This window comes from Aethalodelphis obliquidens, unplaced genomic scaffold, assembly GCF_003676395.1.
Source record: "Aethalodelphis obliquidens isolate GAN/ISIS:26980383/991018 unplaced genomic scaffold, ASM367639v1 scaffold19, whole genome shotgun sequence".
NCBI lineage: Eukaryota > Metazoa > Chordata > Mammalia > Artiodactyla > Delphinidae > Aethalodelphis > Aethalodelphis obliquidens.
Genome location: NW_020837963.1, coordinates 8,892,004 through 8,911,572, shown reverse-complemented (window position 1 = coordinate 8,911,572; position 19,569 = coordinate 8,892,004). Strand labels below are relative to the sequence as shown.

At 36.2% G+C, this 19,569-nt stretch overlaps 1 protein-coding gene across 1 annotated transcript in view; it reads right to left on the bottom strand.

Annotated features, from left to right (window-relative positions):
• Window positions 1-19,569, bottom strand: part of DCC (DCC netrin 1 receptor) — a 1,156,455-nt gene that overhangs the window by 638,987 nt on the left and 497,899 nt on the right. Inside the window, 1 exon segment of the mRNA XM_027118541.1 lies at window positions 8,111-8,395. Coding sequence (XP_026974342.1) covers window positions 8,111-8,395 — 285 coding nt within the window.

Here is a 19,569-nt window from a genome sequence, read left to right as displayed (position 1 = left end):
AAAGACATTTCCTCACCCCACCTCCCCACCCGCCAAAAAAAGGTTTCGTTAGACCTTACACTGACCAAATTTATTGAATCTGTGAGGCCAGCTGGAAGCTAGATTTGACTCTCTGCATTCCCAGGTTTTCCCAAACGCCTCGGGGCCACATAATTTTGCCTTCCTTCATGATCCATGACCAGGTTGAATATATAAATTATGCAACTTGGGATATGTTTCAGAATGAAAGGTAACTCTCTTTATAATTATTTTAGGACATCAAGTGTGACCAGGACTATCTTGTGCAAACTGGAAGGCATTCTTACCCTGCAATGACTTTTTTTTTTTTTTTTTTAAATGGGGCCATTTTCCTAAACTATTGTTTAGGAACATCAACACTAAACTTAACATGGCAGAATCTAAAGAATAACTGAGGCATAGAGAAATTTAATGATGGACCATTGGCATCTGTGTCAGCAAGAAAAAAAAAAAAATACTGGTTTTTACAACTTACTGTCTTCCTCAAAATAACTAGTATTTGCTTTTAATTTTTACGCTTTCTGAATGCAAAACCTTTTTCCCTCATTGTATACTCTTGATTTCTTTATTAAATTCCTGCCTCAGTGGAATATCAAACACTTTTCCAATTGGAAATAAAAGGGCACTGCAGGCTACAATGGGATATTCTCTTTGATTTCTTCCCAGGCATAAGAGTTACAAATTAATTTAACTTCACAGAGCCTCTGTCTGTATCCTCAGTTTCAAGCTAACCTACTGTCCACCTGCTGGCTGCTTAGCCATCCCCCATCTAGTTCTGTTTTAGGAAATTCAGCAGGTACCATGTGTTTTCAAACAAAAGTAGGTATCCTAATATGTGCTCTGAGCCAAAAATTCCACAAAACTCCTTCTAAAACTCCTTCTAAATCTTTTAGAGTGTCTTTCATTAAAAACCAGCCTAATCCACACGGATCACAGGAATCTAAATTTATTTAATAAAAAACAAAATCTCCATCTGGCTGAAAGCCAAGGAGCTTTGAACAGAGAGGAAGAAGGGAGCCATTTCTCAGAAGCTCTAGGATTCTATTACTTTCCTTCCTTGTTTACACCAATTCAGTGCTAAAAATGGCATTCCCTGTCTGTAAATACTCCTACATCTGTTCATATTTCCTCTTTCCTTCTCCATGTACACACACATACTGCTATTTGTAGTTAGAGTTTGGAAGAAGAAAGGGAGTGTCTATTCCTATCATTGGCATGTGGTTATATCCCTTCTGTCTCACAGGCAAATTCTGAGTCTATCAGTTTCATTTTACAGCAGATCTGAAGAAAGTGATTTTTCTTTTACAGAATGATTTTTTTTTTTAAATTTTACAGCTGACAGTAGAATCCCAGAAAACAAATGTTGCCATTATGCTGTGTCGAAGTTAGTTTAGTGAACCTAGAAATCTTCATAATTTATATAAATGTATAAAGCAGCACTTATAACTTTCCAGAAAAGTAATGGACTTGTTATTCTCTCATTTTTGATAAAGAACCAAAAGTATTCAAAATATTTCCTCTTTGGCCAATGTTGAATAAATGAAGCTGTGCCCATAACTCTTGACTAAACGTGTCTTCTTTTATGCTCGAGGAATAAACTGACGTCCAATAGGACCAAAGAAGAAAGTTCTACCAGTTCTTTCATTAATTTTTGTGACTTTTGCACTCATAGGTTATGGGTTTTGCTTCCACACACCCTTGGAGAAACCCTCTTGTTTGTGTATGAAACAGGGAAGACTATCTGACCCTTCCGTCACCCACCCAGGGCTGCTTAATGTCACATTCCTAGGAAATGCAGAACTGACCATATGTCAGCCCAGTAGACTCAGGAAAAGACAAGCTCTCTCCTTTTCAAGAAATGTTTATTCCTCCTTGTGGAGGGCAATCTCAAGCATATTGTGTGAAATAGCAAATTTCATTGAGGGAATGAAATTTAAGATTAGATAGTATAATCAATATCTAAACTCACTAAAGGTCAAGGATGAACATAGATAAACTAGTGGATTTGGTGAAGGAGAGACCACTGGTGACATTAGAATGATAGACTTGGCAACAAAAATGTCATAGATCTCCCAGTATTCCAAGTACTTTCCACTTGGAATCCTGGACCTTGTTGATCACCCCCAAAATAGCACTGGGAGATGAAGATTTATTCTTAGCAAATTCAAAAAGCAAACAGACGTTGTCTACGTGTTGTCTTACATACCCACGGTAAATCAGCTTAGATTTGCTAACATATGAGACTTTGTTGCATTTAAATGGGATTTCATCAACTCTGTGTGAAGCACTGGTTATCTCAGTTATCTTGCATTGGCTAAAAGACCTAACTTACAATAACTAATTCGTATAATATAACATGCTTGTCCACTGGTTTCTGTGCTCTGCCCAGCTCAGGCTCCCCAGAAAGGCTGGATAAAGTTATCATATGAGGGGAGGGGGGCAAATCATGACATGGAACTTGGTCAGTTCACTGCCTGGGCAGTCAATTTATACAATAAAAAGTATTAAATCTTCTTTTGGTCTGCTTTCTATGACAATATAAACTGACTTTAATTTTTTTAAAAAAATATAAATGTAAACGTCTCCTATTTTATGAGATTGATTTTTGACCTTTAATTGTTGTATTTTAGCATGGCCTCATGGTTTTGAAAAATTAGAATTAGAATTTGTCTAGCAAACTTCTACCCTTAAACATTACACTTAGGCAGAATTGTGGATGAATGTGGATAAAATAATAAAAGAGATCCTTGGTAGTGAGATTTGGAAAGGCTGATCGAGTCCAACTTCTAAACAGCTAAGGAAACTAAGGATTTTAGAGGATTAAAAGAATCGGCAACGACTAACAAAGATAAGATATTAAGAAGTCTTATTTACTGGCTAACTCTTATTTCTAAGCCAGTGTCTGTTGTGATACATCATATAGCCAAAGAAATGATGTTGACAGAGAGGTAAGGGTGAAAATCACGTATCAGTGAGTTACTACAAAGGAAATAGTTGCAGGATACTCTGACTTCTAACAGATGTGAAAAGGAAATGAAGAAAATAAAGAGTACTATGGACAAATAGCACAAAACATGTAATTAACTACCACTAGGTCAATGAATACTTCGATATCCAGAATCAAAGTCAGGTAACTTAATAAAAGAAAAATAATCTTGATATGAGAATCAAAATCTTTAAAAGTGGAATTTCTAAGATGCTAAACTATGATAGTTACTAAGGACTTAGCAATTCTAGGCATTATACTTGGCCCAAAAAATTGCAGCCTCATAACCACCCTATGAAATTGTATGGAATTACACTCTACATTTTGCAAGGTTAATAAATTAAGACTTAGATTAAGTAATTTGCTCTAATTGCACAACTTGCAAGCGGTGAAATTGAGATTTGTACTTTGGTATCAGACTCCGTGCTTTTCACACTTTTATCATAATAATAGTTCCAACTGCAAATTTTAAATATTAATTAACTGATCAATATGAACCAAATCCATGGTTGGTCATGGTAATATGTCTGTTACTTTGTTCTTTTCTAAGTATAGATAAGAGAGAAGCAGAAGAAATCATTTTATCCAACTTGGATCTATGAAAGACAAGTGTGCACTGTTTATAGCATGGCACAGGAAATAGTTTTAGTCAAAACTAGCCTAAAGAAGGAAAGCAAACTATGGGAAAATCCTTCAAAGCAGAGAAAAACATTAAGTAGAATACAAAACTATCAGGTAATACAGTAATATGATTTGCTCTTCACTTCCCTGTTTCTGTTTTTCTGAGTGTGTTTTATGCCATTGAATCCACTGTTCAAAAACCTTTAAGGATCCCCGATCACGAATAAAGTGAATAGAATGAAGTCTAAATTCCTAGACATGGGACTCAAGGTTCTCCATAAGGCAGGTTCAGCTTCTAACTCCAGATTGATCACCTGCTATTATTATTCTACAAATGGTTATCTCCTGATGACCTACAAAAGTAATCTCTCTAAAGACTTTGCAAATTTTCTACCTAGAATTGATGTATCCCTTGTCTGTGTTGATTTGGAACTAGAGATATTTACCTAAATTTACCATTCCCTGCCTTATATTAGTCATATGGCTCTGAATTAACTGTCTGGCTCGATGGTAAATTTCAAAACAAAGAATGTGTCTTCTTTGTTTTCCTCTACAGATTATTATTCTGTAGAAATTATACAAATAAATGGTAGGAAAGTGTAATTAGCTTTGAAATATAAGTAATATTTAGTCAAACTAAAAAGTTTAATGCAGCCATTGGTTAATAATAAATTCTTAGAGATGAACATATTCTGAAACTCTTTTAAAACCAAAAAACACAGTTTTCCTTTTAAATAATATGCCTTTGGGGATGGTTTCTATTAAAATTTATTCCAATAAAAAATAAATATTATAGAGAAAAATCATTCAAAATATATTTTAGTCCAACTTATTCCATTAAAAGCCAATGTCTCTAATTACACAGATATTTAGTTCAAGTCTATCCATGATCCAGAATCATCTAATTATAGTTAAACGAATGAACAACAGATTGAATTACCAATTGATCAATTCAATTAGGCCATTAAGAAAACTGAAATCAGAGTTCCAGTGTATGGGCCAGTTATTTTAGTCAACCTAGTGCCCAAAGCAGATTTATAATTCATCAATTCAGTCTACTGTTTGGCACTCAGACATGATGAGATCTGAATAAAGTGGACCTGACGATCACTATGGCTGTTTCAATCCCTGCTACATTCTCCATCACAGACAATGAGACATTTTAAACCATCTCAACTCTTAGTGTTTTGTTATCAATATTTCAAAAAAAAAATTCCTTTACAATAATTTAATAGTAACTTACTCTGTTAAAAATATATAATTCCCCATAATTTTGTCTTCAAACATGAATCAACAAATTAGTTACCAATTTTCCTACCTTTTAATGAAACAAATAATTATTCATTTAATCTTGAAAATATACAATGTTACGAGAAAAATCTCTTTAAAAAATTTGTAATTTAATTTGAGCACAATAACACCACTACCCTGCTCCTAATCTCAGGAAAAGTGCCACTACCTAGCTTCATCTGAGCGTGGACTCCATTCCCTGCCTCTTGAGGCACATCTGATATGTCTCCAAGACCTGTCCTTACTATCTCCCCACCCATCTTCATTTCTGAATCCTTTCTGATACCACTTTAGTAGCAGCTTTTGATCACTTCTCTCCAGAATTAATGCTGTACATTCTACCGTATCTTTCTTCCTTCAGTTTATCGTCCTTGCTTCCAAGTTCTCCTCCTTCAATATTTCCTATGCCCTATGACCTAGTTAAACAGAATGCGTGCAGTTCCTCTGAATGTGTGCAGTTCCTCTGAAAAGCTCTTATCTCTATTTTCTCTGTGTTTTGCTGATGCGGTTCTTTCCTCCTGGTGTAGTCTTCTCTTGGCCTAGCTACTACTTGTTCTTCAAGACTGGCACATTGTTTTTCTCTCTTATGTAAGGGGATGACACTCTGTATTTCTTCTTTCAAAGAACGGTCTACTTGCTTTGTCTATTTCACCCACTAGACAACCGTTTGCGGGGGCATTATCTTTCAACTTCGTATTCCTAGTAACCTGTGTGACGACAGGTACATAAGATTCACTCAAAAGCTTGTTGAGTAAACTGCAACTGCTTGCTGGAAGACAGCATTTCAAAACAACTATTTGATTCTTAAAATCTGAATTTAATAAATCTCTGTTACTTGGTGATATTAGACACCTGATACATAAAAGTGGCAACCTGAAATGTATTCTACATAAACTTGAATAAGGGCATCAAATTACATATTATTTAGAAATGGATAACTCTCCACACATATGCACACAAATGAAAATACTCTCTTTATGAACTGTGGTAAAAACAAGTGTTGAACAAAGTTGCAGAACTTCAAATTGGCATTTATGTTTCAAACTAAAGGGAAAATAGATAAGTTCATCAGTCAACATGACATTTAAATGGCCATGGAAGAATGTAGTTTTTTTTAAAGAGTGGTAACCATATACGTACCACTTTAATGCTTCTAAGTCATGTTAATAATATGATGGATTTCTATTTTAACTGTGTCTATCTTACCCTATTAAATACATGTTACAATAGAGAAAGGGCAATATACCAGTGTAATTATGACTTCCTCAAACTGGTACTTATAGAAAGTGGAAATTGATTCAGAAAGGATTAGCACAATTTTAAAAATGAGGAAACACTAAATGGCAACTAAAAGAATTTTGTACTTGTTGTGGATTTGTGAATTTGACCTCTAAACCAGTTTGCAAACTCTGGGATAAATGGGACAAACATGGTCTTCCAGCAAGGTCCTTTATGTGGTCAACAATATACAATACAGGATTAATCAAGTATGCTAGTAATGTGTGTGTGTTTATTACCTTAGCTCATAACTCCTTTGTGAAGTTTATACTTGAATTCATAGAACTTTGAGAAAAATTCTCATTAGATGTAGTGATTTAAAAAAAAATACTAGTTTTCATTCAGGTAAGTAATACCCACACACCTCCAAAGTACAACGACGTATTCTTGACTTTAGCCAAATTAACAATATGAAATTTGGCTTTAAATGAATCTCCATGGATTACAATGCAAATGTGTTTTGCAAGGTGAAGAAATGAATGTAAATGGTGATTTGATGATTATGTCTCTGTGCCTTTCAAATGTTTCCATTTCATATTTAATATTTAATTAGTCCAACTTTATCCCTTAATACCACTGGAAAATACACCCTTCGGTCATATTAACATAGTCAAACATATTCTTGCCAATTTTCTACGTGGCTTACCTGGGCTTCGCATCTGATTGACTCAGATGCATTATTAAGGGTATGTGAATATAAATATTTAAAATTTTCGTGTATCTAATGGATGCGTAAATAAATGCATTACGTGTTGGGAATAAATGCTGCATTTGCATCTGTCACTGCCTAGAGGATGGAAGGCAACAGTGTCACTGATGGTTATTGACACATTTAAGTCAGTATCCCTGTGACTAACAGAGGAGAGAATACACAAAAGGGTTAGAAGCGGTTTTAGAGATGTCCTAAATTGAGGTCTCCGGAAACTTTCAATCACATTGCCAGTCTGCATTTGGAATGACTTGGGGATGTTACCCTCTACCTAGCAGAAGGACTTGTGACCACTACATACAGAATGTGGAGACAAGAGCCAACGCCAGTGCTTTGACAGCGAGTCTGTTACAATTACTCAAGTGTTGCCTTCTTTGTGATTCTCACAAATGAGTCTAAATAAACCCTACAAGTAAAATTAAATGAGAAAGTATTGATAGACATTACATAGATATAAGATAGTAGCAGTTATTGGAAGAGATCTTAGAAAATATCCATTCTAACCTCTGATTATTTAGGAGAGAAGAATGAGGCCAGAGTCTTAGAGATTTTCCAGGGAAGAGAAAGGGAGATAACAGATGGAAAGAAACATTTTCCTTATCATAGTATCAATCACACTTTATTGTAATTACTCGTATGTCCATGTTCACCCAGAATTCTATATAAGCCAGGCTCTGCGTCAGTCTCAGTCATTGCTGTATCCCTAGTACTTAGCACAATGCTTCACAGAAATGAGTGTATGAATGGATAAGCAAATGAATGTTCAATATTAAGCTGGGGAAGTCTCTTAACCTTGCTAAGCCTCACCTTCATCCTCTGAAAATGGGGATAACAATAACTACCTCTTAGACTATTACCAGAGGAGAATCAAATAACATAAAAACGTTTAGCAATGAGCTTTGCACAAAGAAGCACTCATTAACTATTAATGGAATGAGTGAGTGAATGAAGCCAAACATAAGGAAAATACCTGTTTCTGTAGTACCAGAAAGTTCAACTACAAACCACGGAGAGATAAGAAAAGCTTTTGGCATACCCTCATCTAATGGTTCATTTAGAAAAGAAGAAAAATATATAAAACTAAACGCAATACACAATACAGAACTTAAAAACATCTAGTAAATATGTGTTAAAGGAAAACTTGCTCAAACAACTCTAGAAAATATAATTCTGAAGAGAATAAAGAGCGCTAATCTTATCAGCAATACCTGATAAGATTCTCACTTCCGCTTCATTTCCTGTTCTTGAGCTGGCTGGATTCCGGGCTAAGCATCGATAGATTCCAATGTCTCCCAGTTGAAGTCTACTGATTTGCAAGGCTCCAGAGGGCAAGACCACCACGCGGGAGTCGCCCGGGATGGGAGTCAGGTCTTGTTGGTTTTTCTGCCAGTGTATGGTTGGCATTGGCTCCCCAAAGACTTCACACTTGAGTAGCACTGTGTCGCCCATGAAGGCAGTGACAGATTCTGTCTGGGAGAGGAACCTCAGTGGTCCTAGGAGAAACACAAAGAACAAAGGGTAAATGTTTCAGAGGAGGCACAGTAGTCACCAAATAAAAAAATCACACCTGTATTCTTTTTAGAAAATTGTATTCTATAAAGCGTCTTCTCAAAATACATCTCGTTTGCTCTCCACGTTTTACCACATTACGTCTGGCCCAACAGTAGTTTCCGTGACTGAAAAATGATAAAGATGTTGCCATTAGCCTCTAGAAGCTAACTGTTTTGTTTTTATTGGGTAATAAACAGCCTTATAAAACAAACAAAGCAGGCAAGATCATCCTAATTTTATACATGAGGGAACTGAGGTTCAGAGCAGTGAAATCCCACATGCATTCACACAGTTACTACAATGTAATCCTGCCAAGGGGACCTGGTTCTTCCAAATTCTCATCCTATGCTCTTACTGTTAGCCAACTTTGGACAAAGGACTACGAAGTTATGGGGATTTATGAAGGACTGGCCATATGACATAACCCAGCGCAGTTTCAAGAAAGATGAGTCTTGAAATTATAGTAAAAAAGAACAGTCTTTCATGGGCTGACTCCTTAAGGTAAATGACCATCAGTATTTGCCAGTTATAGCTGTGGTGAAATGAAAAAATGCTTAAGTTGGAATTAGACTAGTTTGTGTTTCTAGTCTGGCTGGGCCACCTACTCTGTGTGAGTCCTTTGGTAACCTGTTTCATTTCTTTGGGCTATAAAATGGGATAGTAGCGAATTCAACAAATACGACGACTATGATGTTCATTTGAAATAACATGTAAAAAAGATGCATCCATATGGATGATTAAGCAAACGCAGGGGAAAATGAAAAGACAAAAGAATAAATAAACTGGCTATCACTGAGCATGAAGAATGGTGAGAGAGAAGCCTCCTTCATCATGATGCGGTATATGAGAAGGGTAGAAGGTATCTGGAGCCTGCCCTCTTGAACCCCCTTTTATGAACAGATGGATATTTGTGACCCTAGTTCTCTGACCGTGAAAACATTTTTTGTGATTACGAACAAACATATTTGAATGAGTTACGTCACCACTGATGGATCCTTGGCAATTTACTTTCTAGAGTTAATCCAATTAACTCATTTTAATTTCTTCATTTGTGTTCTATCCATCACAGTTATATTCCAATATTTTAATTTTACTGGAACTGGTTTCCCTGTATGTGCATTTCACAATAAAATTTGATTCCTTCATCAGTTTGAGTTTCATGTCAAGTTTTTCTGATCATATTTGCATTACTGCGATTTTTCTTTTACAGATTATAAGTAGGTCAAAGTTTCCTAGGTCTCAGTTTAAATTTTGTCAAGAAACTTTCTACCAGTATTTAATCAATAACAAATTCTAATGCGTTCAGCTTTAACTACTGTTAGGTTTATTTGGGGTCCATTAATTCTCACAAACCTAACTTTCCCTATAATCTGATAAAAATTTTGCTGGAGTGAAAAGGGCAAAGGCAAAATGACCTAGGTTAAAACATTATAATTTAATATGAGAGACAATCAGAAATGCTGTAGAGAAGCCTCATACCCTAGGCTAAGGTAGCATTTCATGTCCCTTTCAGGGATTAGTCTTTTGAGCCACAGGGTAACTGAATCTATGAAAAAGGAAATTACATCAGTATCACATACGGAATAGATTTAAGTTGCCAAAGGTGGTCTACCCACTCACTACCGCCACACTCATAAACAGACCTACAGATCTGGAGATGTGGCACCATGGTTTAGCAAGGACAATTGATTCTAGACCAAAGAGAAATATGAATTTTGATGCATATGTTAATTTATCAATGGAAATATATCCTACACTTAGGTATTAAAATTACTCATCTGGAATCCAGATCCATGGAGCTATCTGTCTCAACAGTACAGATGTGTCTACAGTGGGAGCAAACCACATGCCTAATTTTATTCTTCTCATTTAGTTAACTGGAAATAATCTATACTATGCTGGATCCACCACTGAATGAAGATCAAAAGGAATCCATTAACTTGTGCCCTAGCTCATTGTTCAAAGTCCAATTTCCAGGCTGTCTGTAGCGTATAATCTTGAGAGTATTCAAAAGAAGCCACATTAATCTACTACTGATTGGCTTTGGTATGCATTTAAAGCATATACTTGAACAGCGAATGGTTTATATATACTACACAAGGCAAATCTGCAATGAGTAGTGTCCAGATGTTGTGACGGTTATGTATGTCAAGATATTTTTCAAATACGTTTCTGACTTGTTTCCTTAATAGCTTTCTTCTTGGTCTTCACATCCCTACCATTTTATTTTATAGTTAAGGAAACACCGTTGGGAGTAATTTACCCACACATACAAGTTATACATTTTACACAAAGGAGGTAAGAATAAAATATTTTTGATAAGTTGATAAAATATCTGGATACTTCTATATATTCAGATATATATTCCTGTACAAGTTACATACACTGGATAAAATTCTAAATATGTATTTTACATCTGAATGTCTGTGGTATTCACAAAATTCACCTAAAGAGTTCCAGAGCATAGAATAAAACATAAAATGAAAGAGTAATTCAAATTAACAGTTGGTTGTATCAACAGTTGTTGATACTCAACAGTTGGTTCCTTTATATAAACTTCATCTAGCTGGAAGAATCATAGATGAGGCATGAGATTATATATTAATATAATTGGGCTTAATGGAGTTGGCTATTGTTCCACATGCTTAATCACTATGGTTATTTTAGATTTTAATAAACAGGGGGTTGGAATTACCGCTTAAAATTTAATGATGCGATGTTTGAAAACTTCAAATAGTTGATTATTTGATATAGTGAGAAATTATAAACATGATTTGTAGCTTTTTCTTTGTGTCTCTACAAAGGAAACTCCAAGCATCAAAAAGAAATTCTAGGTTTACGAGGTTCTATACGGCTTGAATTAATGCTTCCAGTATTGTGCTGTCTTTGATCACTCTCATCTCGTGGTCGTGCAACAAACCAGCAACAGTATTAAAAGAAGAAGTTATAGGCTATCAACTTAGTACTATATTTTCAAGGCAGAGTATGAACACCTACTTATGAACATTAAACTCACTGTAACTCATAAGAACGAAATACAGTATTTTCATAAGAGTCATTTAAGGCTCTAATGCAATACAAAGATACACGTATAATTTTAATGAGATCTTCATGAAAAATAGCTACCCGCTCATCAAGAGCCTGCTCATGGAAAAAGCCTGGTTCAACTCATTAGATCACATTTGATAGACTGTAATCATAACATGAATGGTATTCCTATCACTACTCTTTTCTTACCTAAATCCATTCTAAACATAGTCAAAAGAGGAGCGTTTCTAAATCACCAAAGTTTTTTTGTTTTTTTTCACTCAAGAAACTCTAACATTCCATTTTCTAATATTGTCTCATACCCTAAATCCTGGTACCCAAGAATCTAATACAGTGTTCCTTCCAGGCTCATCTTCCACAATTCCTACGAAAGAATTCTTGGATTTATTGAACAGGTCTATACCTGGCTCCCTCTTGATTGTATTTCTCATGAAATTTCCTCTTAAGAAGTATACCTTCTCCCCTAACATCTCCCTATCAAATCTGTCATCATTCTTAAAGTACTAAGTCAAAAAAATCCTCTTTTCCTTAGTCTTACTTACCAGAAATCATCTCTTAATCTTTTGAATTTTTACAGAACTTATAACTTAAGACAGAATGACATAGTTGACTGTATAAATAAAAGGCTGACAAGTGTTTATATGTTTGTATATGTGTTTTTTCAGTCCATAGAATATATCAAATATCTACTGAAAGAAAAAAAACACAAATGTTTACTGAGGTTCTATGTCTAAGTAGACTATTACAAGCATGAAAATTTTGATAACTACATTTGAGTGTTGGTGTATCACTTTCTAACATACTCTGTGGCAGTTTAGGATAGTGAATAACACCTGGGTGCCAGATTACCTTGGCCTTTTTTTTTACAGAATAGAGACGTTCAAGGCCACCATAAAACCATAAATAGCGACCGATCATCTCTATCCATTAAAAAGATGCCTTTTTCCCTTGGCATCAACCAACTGGGCTGAATTCTAGGATGGGGCTTTTGGTGATTTTAGGAACCAAGTGGAACCTTTCTCTTCTCCTTGGGAATGTCCCACTTTCGGACAAGAACAGACAGGGGGGTTTTTTGTTTGTTTGTTTTTTTAATTGTTGCTCCTTGCCTCCATTTGATATCAGTTGGTAAACAGAGAAATGGTACCAAAACAAAATGAAATGAAAAACCCAAAGAACAAACAGAAAACCCTAAATCAACCCTCAAGGTTGGTCTCAGGGTTTTACATATGACAACATCAATTCAACCCCCATGCAATGTGATTCCCTGGAGAGCTGCTGGATCCAGACCAATGACACAGGAGACCTGAGTTTTATCACTGACACTATTCTAAGCTCCTTTATAAATTAACTCCTTTAATCCTAACAACAGCTCTTCAAGTATTACAGTCTCCACTTCATAGATGGAACTGGAAAGGGAAAGAAACTCATTCAAATGTTTACATTATGTATGATGGTTTAAAAACAGGTTTTGTCCTGAATGATACTTCTTAAAATACCCTATTTCCCCAATCTAAGTGAAAATGTCCCCAAAGGAGTTTTTTGTTTAATATAACTACTTCCTGACTCTTCAACCCCCAAGTATCAGCACAATACTAGAAAACTCTGTTTAGTAAGTATATTCTGCCCCAGACTGAATTTTTACAGACAAACTTCAGCCTGAAGTATTGTGCAATTAAAAATAGCACACAAACCTATGCCTGGTTGTTTCCATGGAGGCCTTTCATTATTAGCCTTGGGGAAAGTCTGTTTCCCAGAATGAATTATACTCAAGGTTCCTACCTTCACACCTAGCCTGGTCCAGGATTCTAAGACAGCTGGACTTGTTGGAAGTGTCTCATCCCAGCTAACTGACAGGGTTACACATTACTCGCACCTCTGTACATTAACAAAGACCAGCACCTATTAGTGCGGGGTCAGTTCAGGAACCATAATAAAGAAAGAACACGTTGTTTTACATATGGAAAGATCAGGCACGCGTATATGGGAACTCCATTTTATCCCCTGTCCTAGAAATGATAAACATAGACACTTAGAACTTAAATTTTATAAGCTACTAATAGTAAAAGTGCCTGGGCTTCAGCATCAGAAGTTTTATTGATGTTAACTATCCTAATTACAGTTGTATAATAAGCATTAAATGTTGTTAGCAAGAGATATATAGCCACTATGAGAGTACCGAGGAGAAATGGGTCTCACCCTGTTTATTTCGATTTTTGTAAAGGATACTTCCTAATTCTCTAACACTAATTTTTACACTAAAAACATTCATTAAGTGTCTATTTATATAGGTTACTTTGTTAAATGTTACCCAAGGCCTGATAAACAGCCATAACTACAATTCTTTTCTAGAACATTTACTTACTATACTATCGGGTGCCTAATTACCTGGGATTTCATAGTACCAACACAGTATCAGAATTCTCACCTCCTCAGAGGGGCCTCCCCCAAATCGAGATAGAACCAATTATTCTTGTAGGTCCCCTTTGCAACATTTACTTCAGTTATAACTTATTAACTGTGGAGTTCATTTAATAGCCATCTTCCCAGCTAATCCGTAAATTCCACAAAAGCAGAGCTGGTTCTGGTTTATTCTGTACCCTGAGCACTCAGCACCGTGCATGGCATATAATTGTCCATCATATATATGTCTAATGAGAAAGTATGTATGATTGGTCAGATAATTAGTTTAGGCAAATATCCCAGGCTCTTATACACTGGGAAATCTAGGAAGAAGAGCGTAAAGAGAGGGAGAAAACAAGGATTTATTCAGGGAAAGTGAAAAAGAGCTGAGCCTAATAAGCACATAAAGTCAACCCATGCAGCCTTTCATTTGAAAAGATTGTGAGGGGGTGGGGGGGGAAGCGATGTCTAGCGCATCCATGAAAATTTTATCTAAGGCCCGTAAGTTTAAATTGTGAAACAGTGATATTTCGAATGAGATTTCCCCGTCTTCCTTCAAATCACTGTCCCCGGAAACAAAGTTATCAGTGGTCTCAGGACCAGCTCCCACCCAGCTGGGACAAGCAGGGCAATGGCTCCAGCCATCAATCAGGCTCTGGCCAATACAGATTTGTTTCAGGAGCTAGGCACAACCAAACTGTTGGCTGTCACCAGGGCAGCAGAAATGTTAACAGCAAAGCAGCAAACATTTCTCATTTGGGCTTTTCCTTTGTGATGCTAAAAAAAATGAGGTAGAAAATCACCATGGCAACGAATGCCGCTAAATCTTCAGGGACGTCAAAAGTGTGAGGCTCCGAGAATTAAAATAACGAGAACAATAGTCTCTCCGCACTCTTCTACCCATGCACACACGCATCACATAGACTAGGAGAAATCTTTCATTCAGATCCAGATAGTCAGAAAGTTTGAATAGCTTAGACATGCACTCTTGTTCATTTAATTCTAAGCTACTTTGTTTTTTAAGCAAAAGTGGAAACAAAGCATTCCAGGTTTCTGCCAGGACTCTCCTCCTCCTGGGAGGCCTCTCCTCCACCCACAACACCCTCAGATTGGGCCTATTCCTTCTTTGAAATTTGAATCTCAAAATGGTACATTCTTCTGATTTGCCCTCTGGCCTCTTTGGCAGACTATCAGGGTCCACATCTCCTCCTACGGAAGGTCTAATTATTAAGTAATTAAAGTTCATTTAATAAAAATAGACTTATCAATTGGGGGACGGACCTTGGGATTGGAAATCTCTCTTGCTTTTAAATATTCAGCAATGTGGTAATATCCTGTAACTGCCAGAGGAGAGCTGAAGTAGATGCTTTGTTCGCTCCAAATTAAAGCTTCACAGCCACCTCCCTTCAAAGCCAGACCTTGTTTGCCCCCTTTTAATTTTCAAATTAGCTCAGAGGAAGAGAATAGACATAATCCAAAGAGAAGTTTTCTAGATCTGGTTGCTTTTCAGAAGCCAGAAGACCAATAAAGGGTTCTTAGAATATGTTACAAGCATATTTCCGTATGTCCCTCTGAGAGTGATCATTTCCCACCTAACGTTTTCCCCCAGGTTTTTGTTTTTGTTTTAGCAACTTCATTTTCACTGGTGAAATTACAGACTCCTAGGTAGTTGGCTAAAGAGCCATGGCTGGAATGTGGCATTACAAAACAAGTTTAGGAAGCGTGTCTGTCGGGTACCGGCCACACTCCTTCAGTGTGTGATCTTATGAGAAACATCCATGTGGCCAATTAGTTGAACTCAGAAGGATGTAACAGAAGAAGTGTGCAAGGGAAAGAAACCTGTAGGCAAATTACACAGTCGTTTGTCCAGCTCTGCAAGATAAGCAGCACATAATGAACTCATTTCCTTGGCAAAAAACAGTCAATGAGAAATGTCATCAAAGAAGTCTTTTTCAGAATCACGCTTGGGGTTTGTTCAATATAAATACTCTAAAGGGCTGGTATTTTCCCAGATCTCTGAAAACTTGATTATATATAAGACTTAGAACCAAGTGGTCATTTTGGGACTGCTGTGAGTGATCAAGAGCCAGTGTGAATGCAGATCTATCCCCAACCTCATCAAGTAGCCTTGCTAGGTTCTTGGCCTTCAAATCTATGGAGCAGCAATTCGGGATTCTCCAAGTCATCCTTCTTAGTAACATCCTTATGGCCTCTGGTAGCCAACGTGACACCTTTATAAGAATTGGAAAAGGGTGCCACCTTTGAAGGGATGAGTTTAAAAAGGTAGCCCGTGGGGTTGGCTAGCAAATCCAGAGCTGGATTTCAGGCCCCACCTAACCTTCCCCTGGAGACTGTTTTCAGGTATGAACTACACCCACGTAACTAACAACTCTGTTGGCATCTCTTGACTTCATTACCTGCTACCAGTCAAGAATGATTTGGCTTGGCCCATCCATGTCTTTTGTTAACGCCAGGGTCAAACAGAGGCAGACTGTGGAAGCATTTTTCTGGGTAGCGTGTTAAAAGCTTTTTTTTCATCCTTCTGGGCTATTATACAACATATATTTCCCGGCACAAGATTGAATAATGAAGTGAGCTTTACCACCTCTTCCTCAAACTCACATGGTATTGTCTTCCTGGAGAGAGATTCTTCATAAAATCTAATCAAATTATATTGAACATCAATGCCATTATTGTACGTGAAGGTTAGAATAGAATCCTTCTTCAAGGAAGAGCTAGATGGCATCCCCTGTACAGTGGCAGCTACATTTTCTCCTACCTGTATCACCATCTCTTTGATGACTGAAACTAGCCTTTTACCTGTATATATGTATTAAGCCGAATGGAAACTCATTCTCATCATGCAGACCAAACAGAGTTGTTTGTTTGCTTGTTTTACTTTACTATAAGATTTTCTATAGGAATTCTTTGAAGGACAAACTTCTAATGTAGAAAAATGTTCATTAGTAATCAAAAACTGAAAATAATATAGCACTTTAGCCTATTGAGGTTGCAATGATTTCAAAAAATTATGAACAGTAATTCTGAAAGCATGAGTTGATATGCTACCTTTGAAAAGTGATTTGTCAATGTGCACCATAATAATTTAACCCAAGAACTCCACTTCTAGGAATCTTTCCATAAATATATGAAGGAAAAGGATATATATATACATATATACACACACACACAATTATTCAGTACAGCATTATTTAAAATAGTAAACAATATAAAAAGTAAATAAATCCCCCCCAAATAAATAAAAAAGAAAAGAAAACAGTGAACAATAGAAAATGGGCTAATTGTACAACTGGTGATTTCTTAAGCAAATTATGGTATATCCACTGTACTTAACATTATATGACCATATAAAATTATGTTAATAAATATTTTTTAAAGGGAGAAAGTTATTTTTCTCATTTTTTTCCCTAAAACAAGCACATCTTAAAATATACAAAAGGATATTTTGCTAATGATTCTAACCCTCTTTTTAGTGTATTCTATTCAGTGTGAATTGTAAAAAAACTATTCAGAGTATATCGATTTCATGAAGTGATGTTTACCTCCACAGGTTCTGACGATAACTTCATTGTCATTCTCTACTCTGCAGATAAAATCCTTATTACAAAACCTGACATTGTTTTATAATCAATAGTTATGAATAGTTTTACAGAATTCAGTCTCAGGCTTTCCATCAAGCTTAAATCGCATTACGCATGGCTAACAAACGGTCACAACATTCATGAAAGTTGATTATGGATGCGGCTAATATCTGTTAGGCCTACTTGTAAACTGTGCTTAACTCAAGGCAGGCAAATCACCCAAATAACAGAAAAGCAAGCTCTTAAAGTTGTATGATATTTTGTTTTACATCATATAACTGTCACCAGCCCTTCCCTACTTTATCTATGTTCTCCTGATAACCCTGCCACAAAGCCCTACCAGCACTGATTATATCATCTTATGGGAATTTCCAAAGTATGCTTTCATTCATTTATTCAGTCAGTCAATGTTGTGGCTAATTTTATTTGTGGATGTAAGTAGGCCATGGGGTGCTAAGAGTTTTGGTTAAACATTATTCTGGGTGTATCTGTGAGGGTGTTTCTGGATGAGATTAACATTTAAATCAGTACACTGAGCAAAGCAGACTGTCCTCCCCAATGTGGGTAGGGCTTATCCAATCCATCGAAGGCCTGAAGAGAACAAAAAGGTGGAGTAAGACAGGATTCATTCTCTCTGCCTGACTTTCTTTGAGCTGGGACATCGGGTTTCTCATGCCTTCAGACTGGGACTTGAACTGGAATTTACATCATCTGCTTTACTAGGTCTCCAGCTTGCCAAATGCAGGAGGACTTCTCAGCCTCCATAATCACGTGAGTTTCTCTGGAGAACTCAGACTAATACAATCAATCAACATTTATCGGGCACCTCATATGTGGCAGGCATCATCCTAACTGCCTGAGAAATATAATGATGAACGATCAATGCTAGCTTTTGTCAAAGGGCTTTTCTGGATTTTGGAAACCTAGAGGAGGAGTGTAAGATTCATATTCATCATATTTCTTGAGTGAAACATGGCAAAGCCCCAATAAAGGGGAGCCCATAAGCAGAAAAACTTAGCAAGAGATTATCCAATGAGTTTCAAAGGTCACTGAAACAAGAATCCATCAGGTTATAACTGTTTCAAACTTTTAATTGAGCATATTATCCAAAGGATTAAATGATCTTCTAGCTGTTAATCTATTAACCCAGATGTTTATTTTTCTTATTACCAGTAGCTTTGATTGAATACATATGAGGCACTATATAATGTATAATATATAGTCTCTACATGGCTGTAAAGGGCCCTACTGAAGTTCCCTGGCAACATTTTTCACTCTCAGTTTGTTACATAGGATCACCCTCCTTTCAATATGAATGATTTTTTTCCTGTCAAAAATATGTGACTGAATCGTATATTCAAAACTTGTAGACATAGACCAAAGAAAGGAGAAACCTAAATGGAACAAGTTTTCAATAAAAGGAGGCAGCGGAGAGAGTAGTTTCAGCTCAATACTTCTATTTCAGTATATAATTAATTAAAGCTTAGCTATTGATAATAGCTAAGAGTCACATCAAATACATCAAAAGATTCAATTTTTTCTCTCATAATTCCAGTACTATTTTTTTCTTTTTTTTCCACCAGTATTATTTGTTCTCCCCACAAAATCCATCTGTAACATAAGAATCAAGGAACCCCAGCAGAAATAATCATTTCGATTAAAAACTGCTGGTAAATCCGTATAATTTTAACTTTGATTTGGAAGTACCTACTGGGAGAAAATTGGAGCTAATGGAACACATTTGCATGCTGTGCATTTGTACAATGAAAATGGAAAGTCAAAATATGTCTGCTTCATTGCTGAATGTGTATGATTTTCCACCTTCTCTACTAAGACCCTGAGGAAATCAAACTTTTTAAAGAATTACCAAAATTTTGTAGCTTGACCCAGGTAACAAAATATCCCTGATAGAATGAACTGTTCAAATGAAAAAAAAAAAAATGTCTGATGCCCAAATTCATGCTTTGGGATTTGTCTCATACTCACCAGAATCAATATCCACCACAAGAATGTGAAGTAGTTATTTATTGCAACATATCTCTCTGTATACCTAATCCCCAGCAATC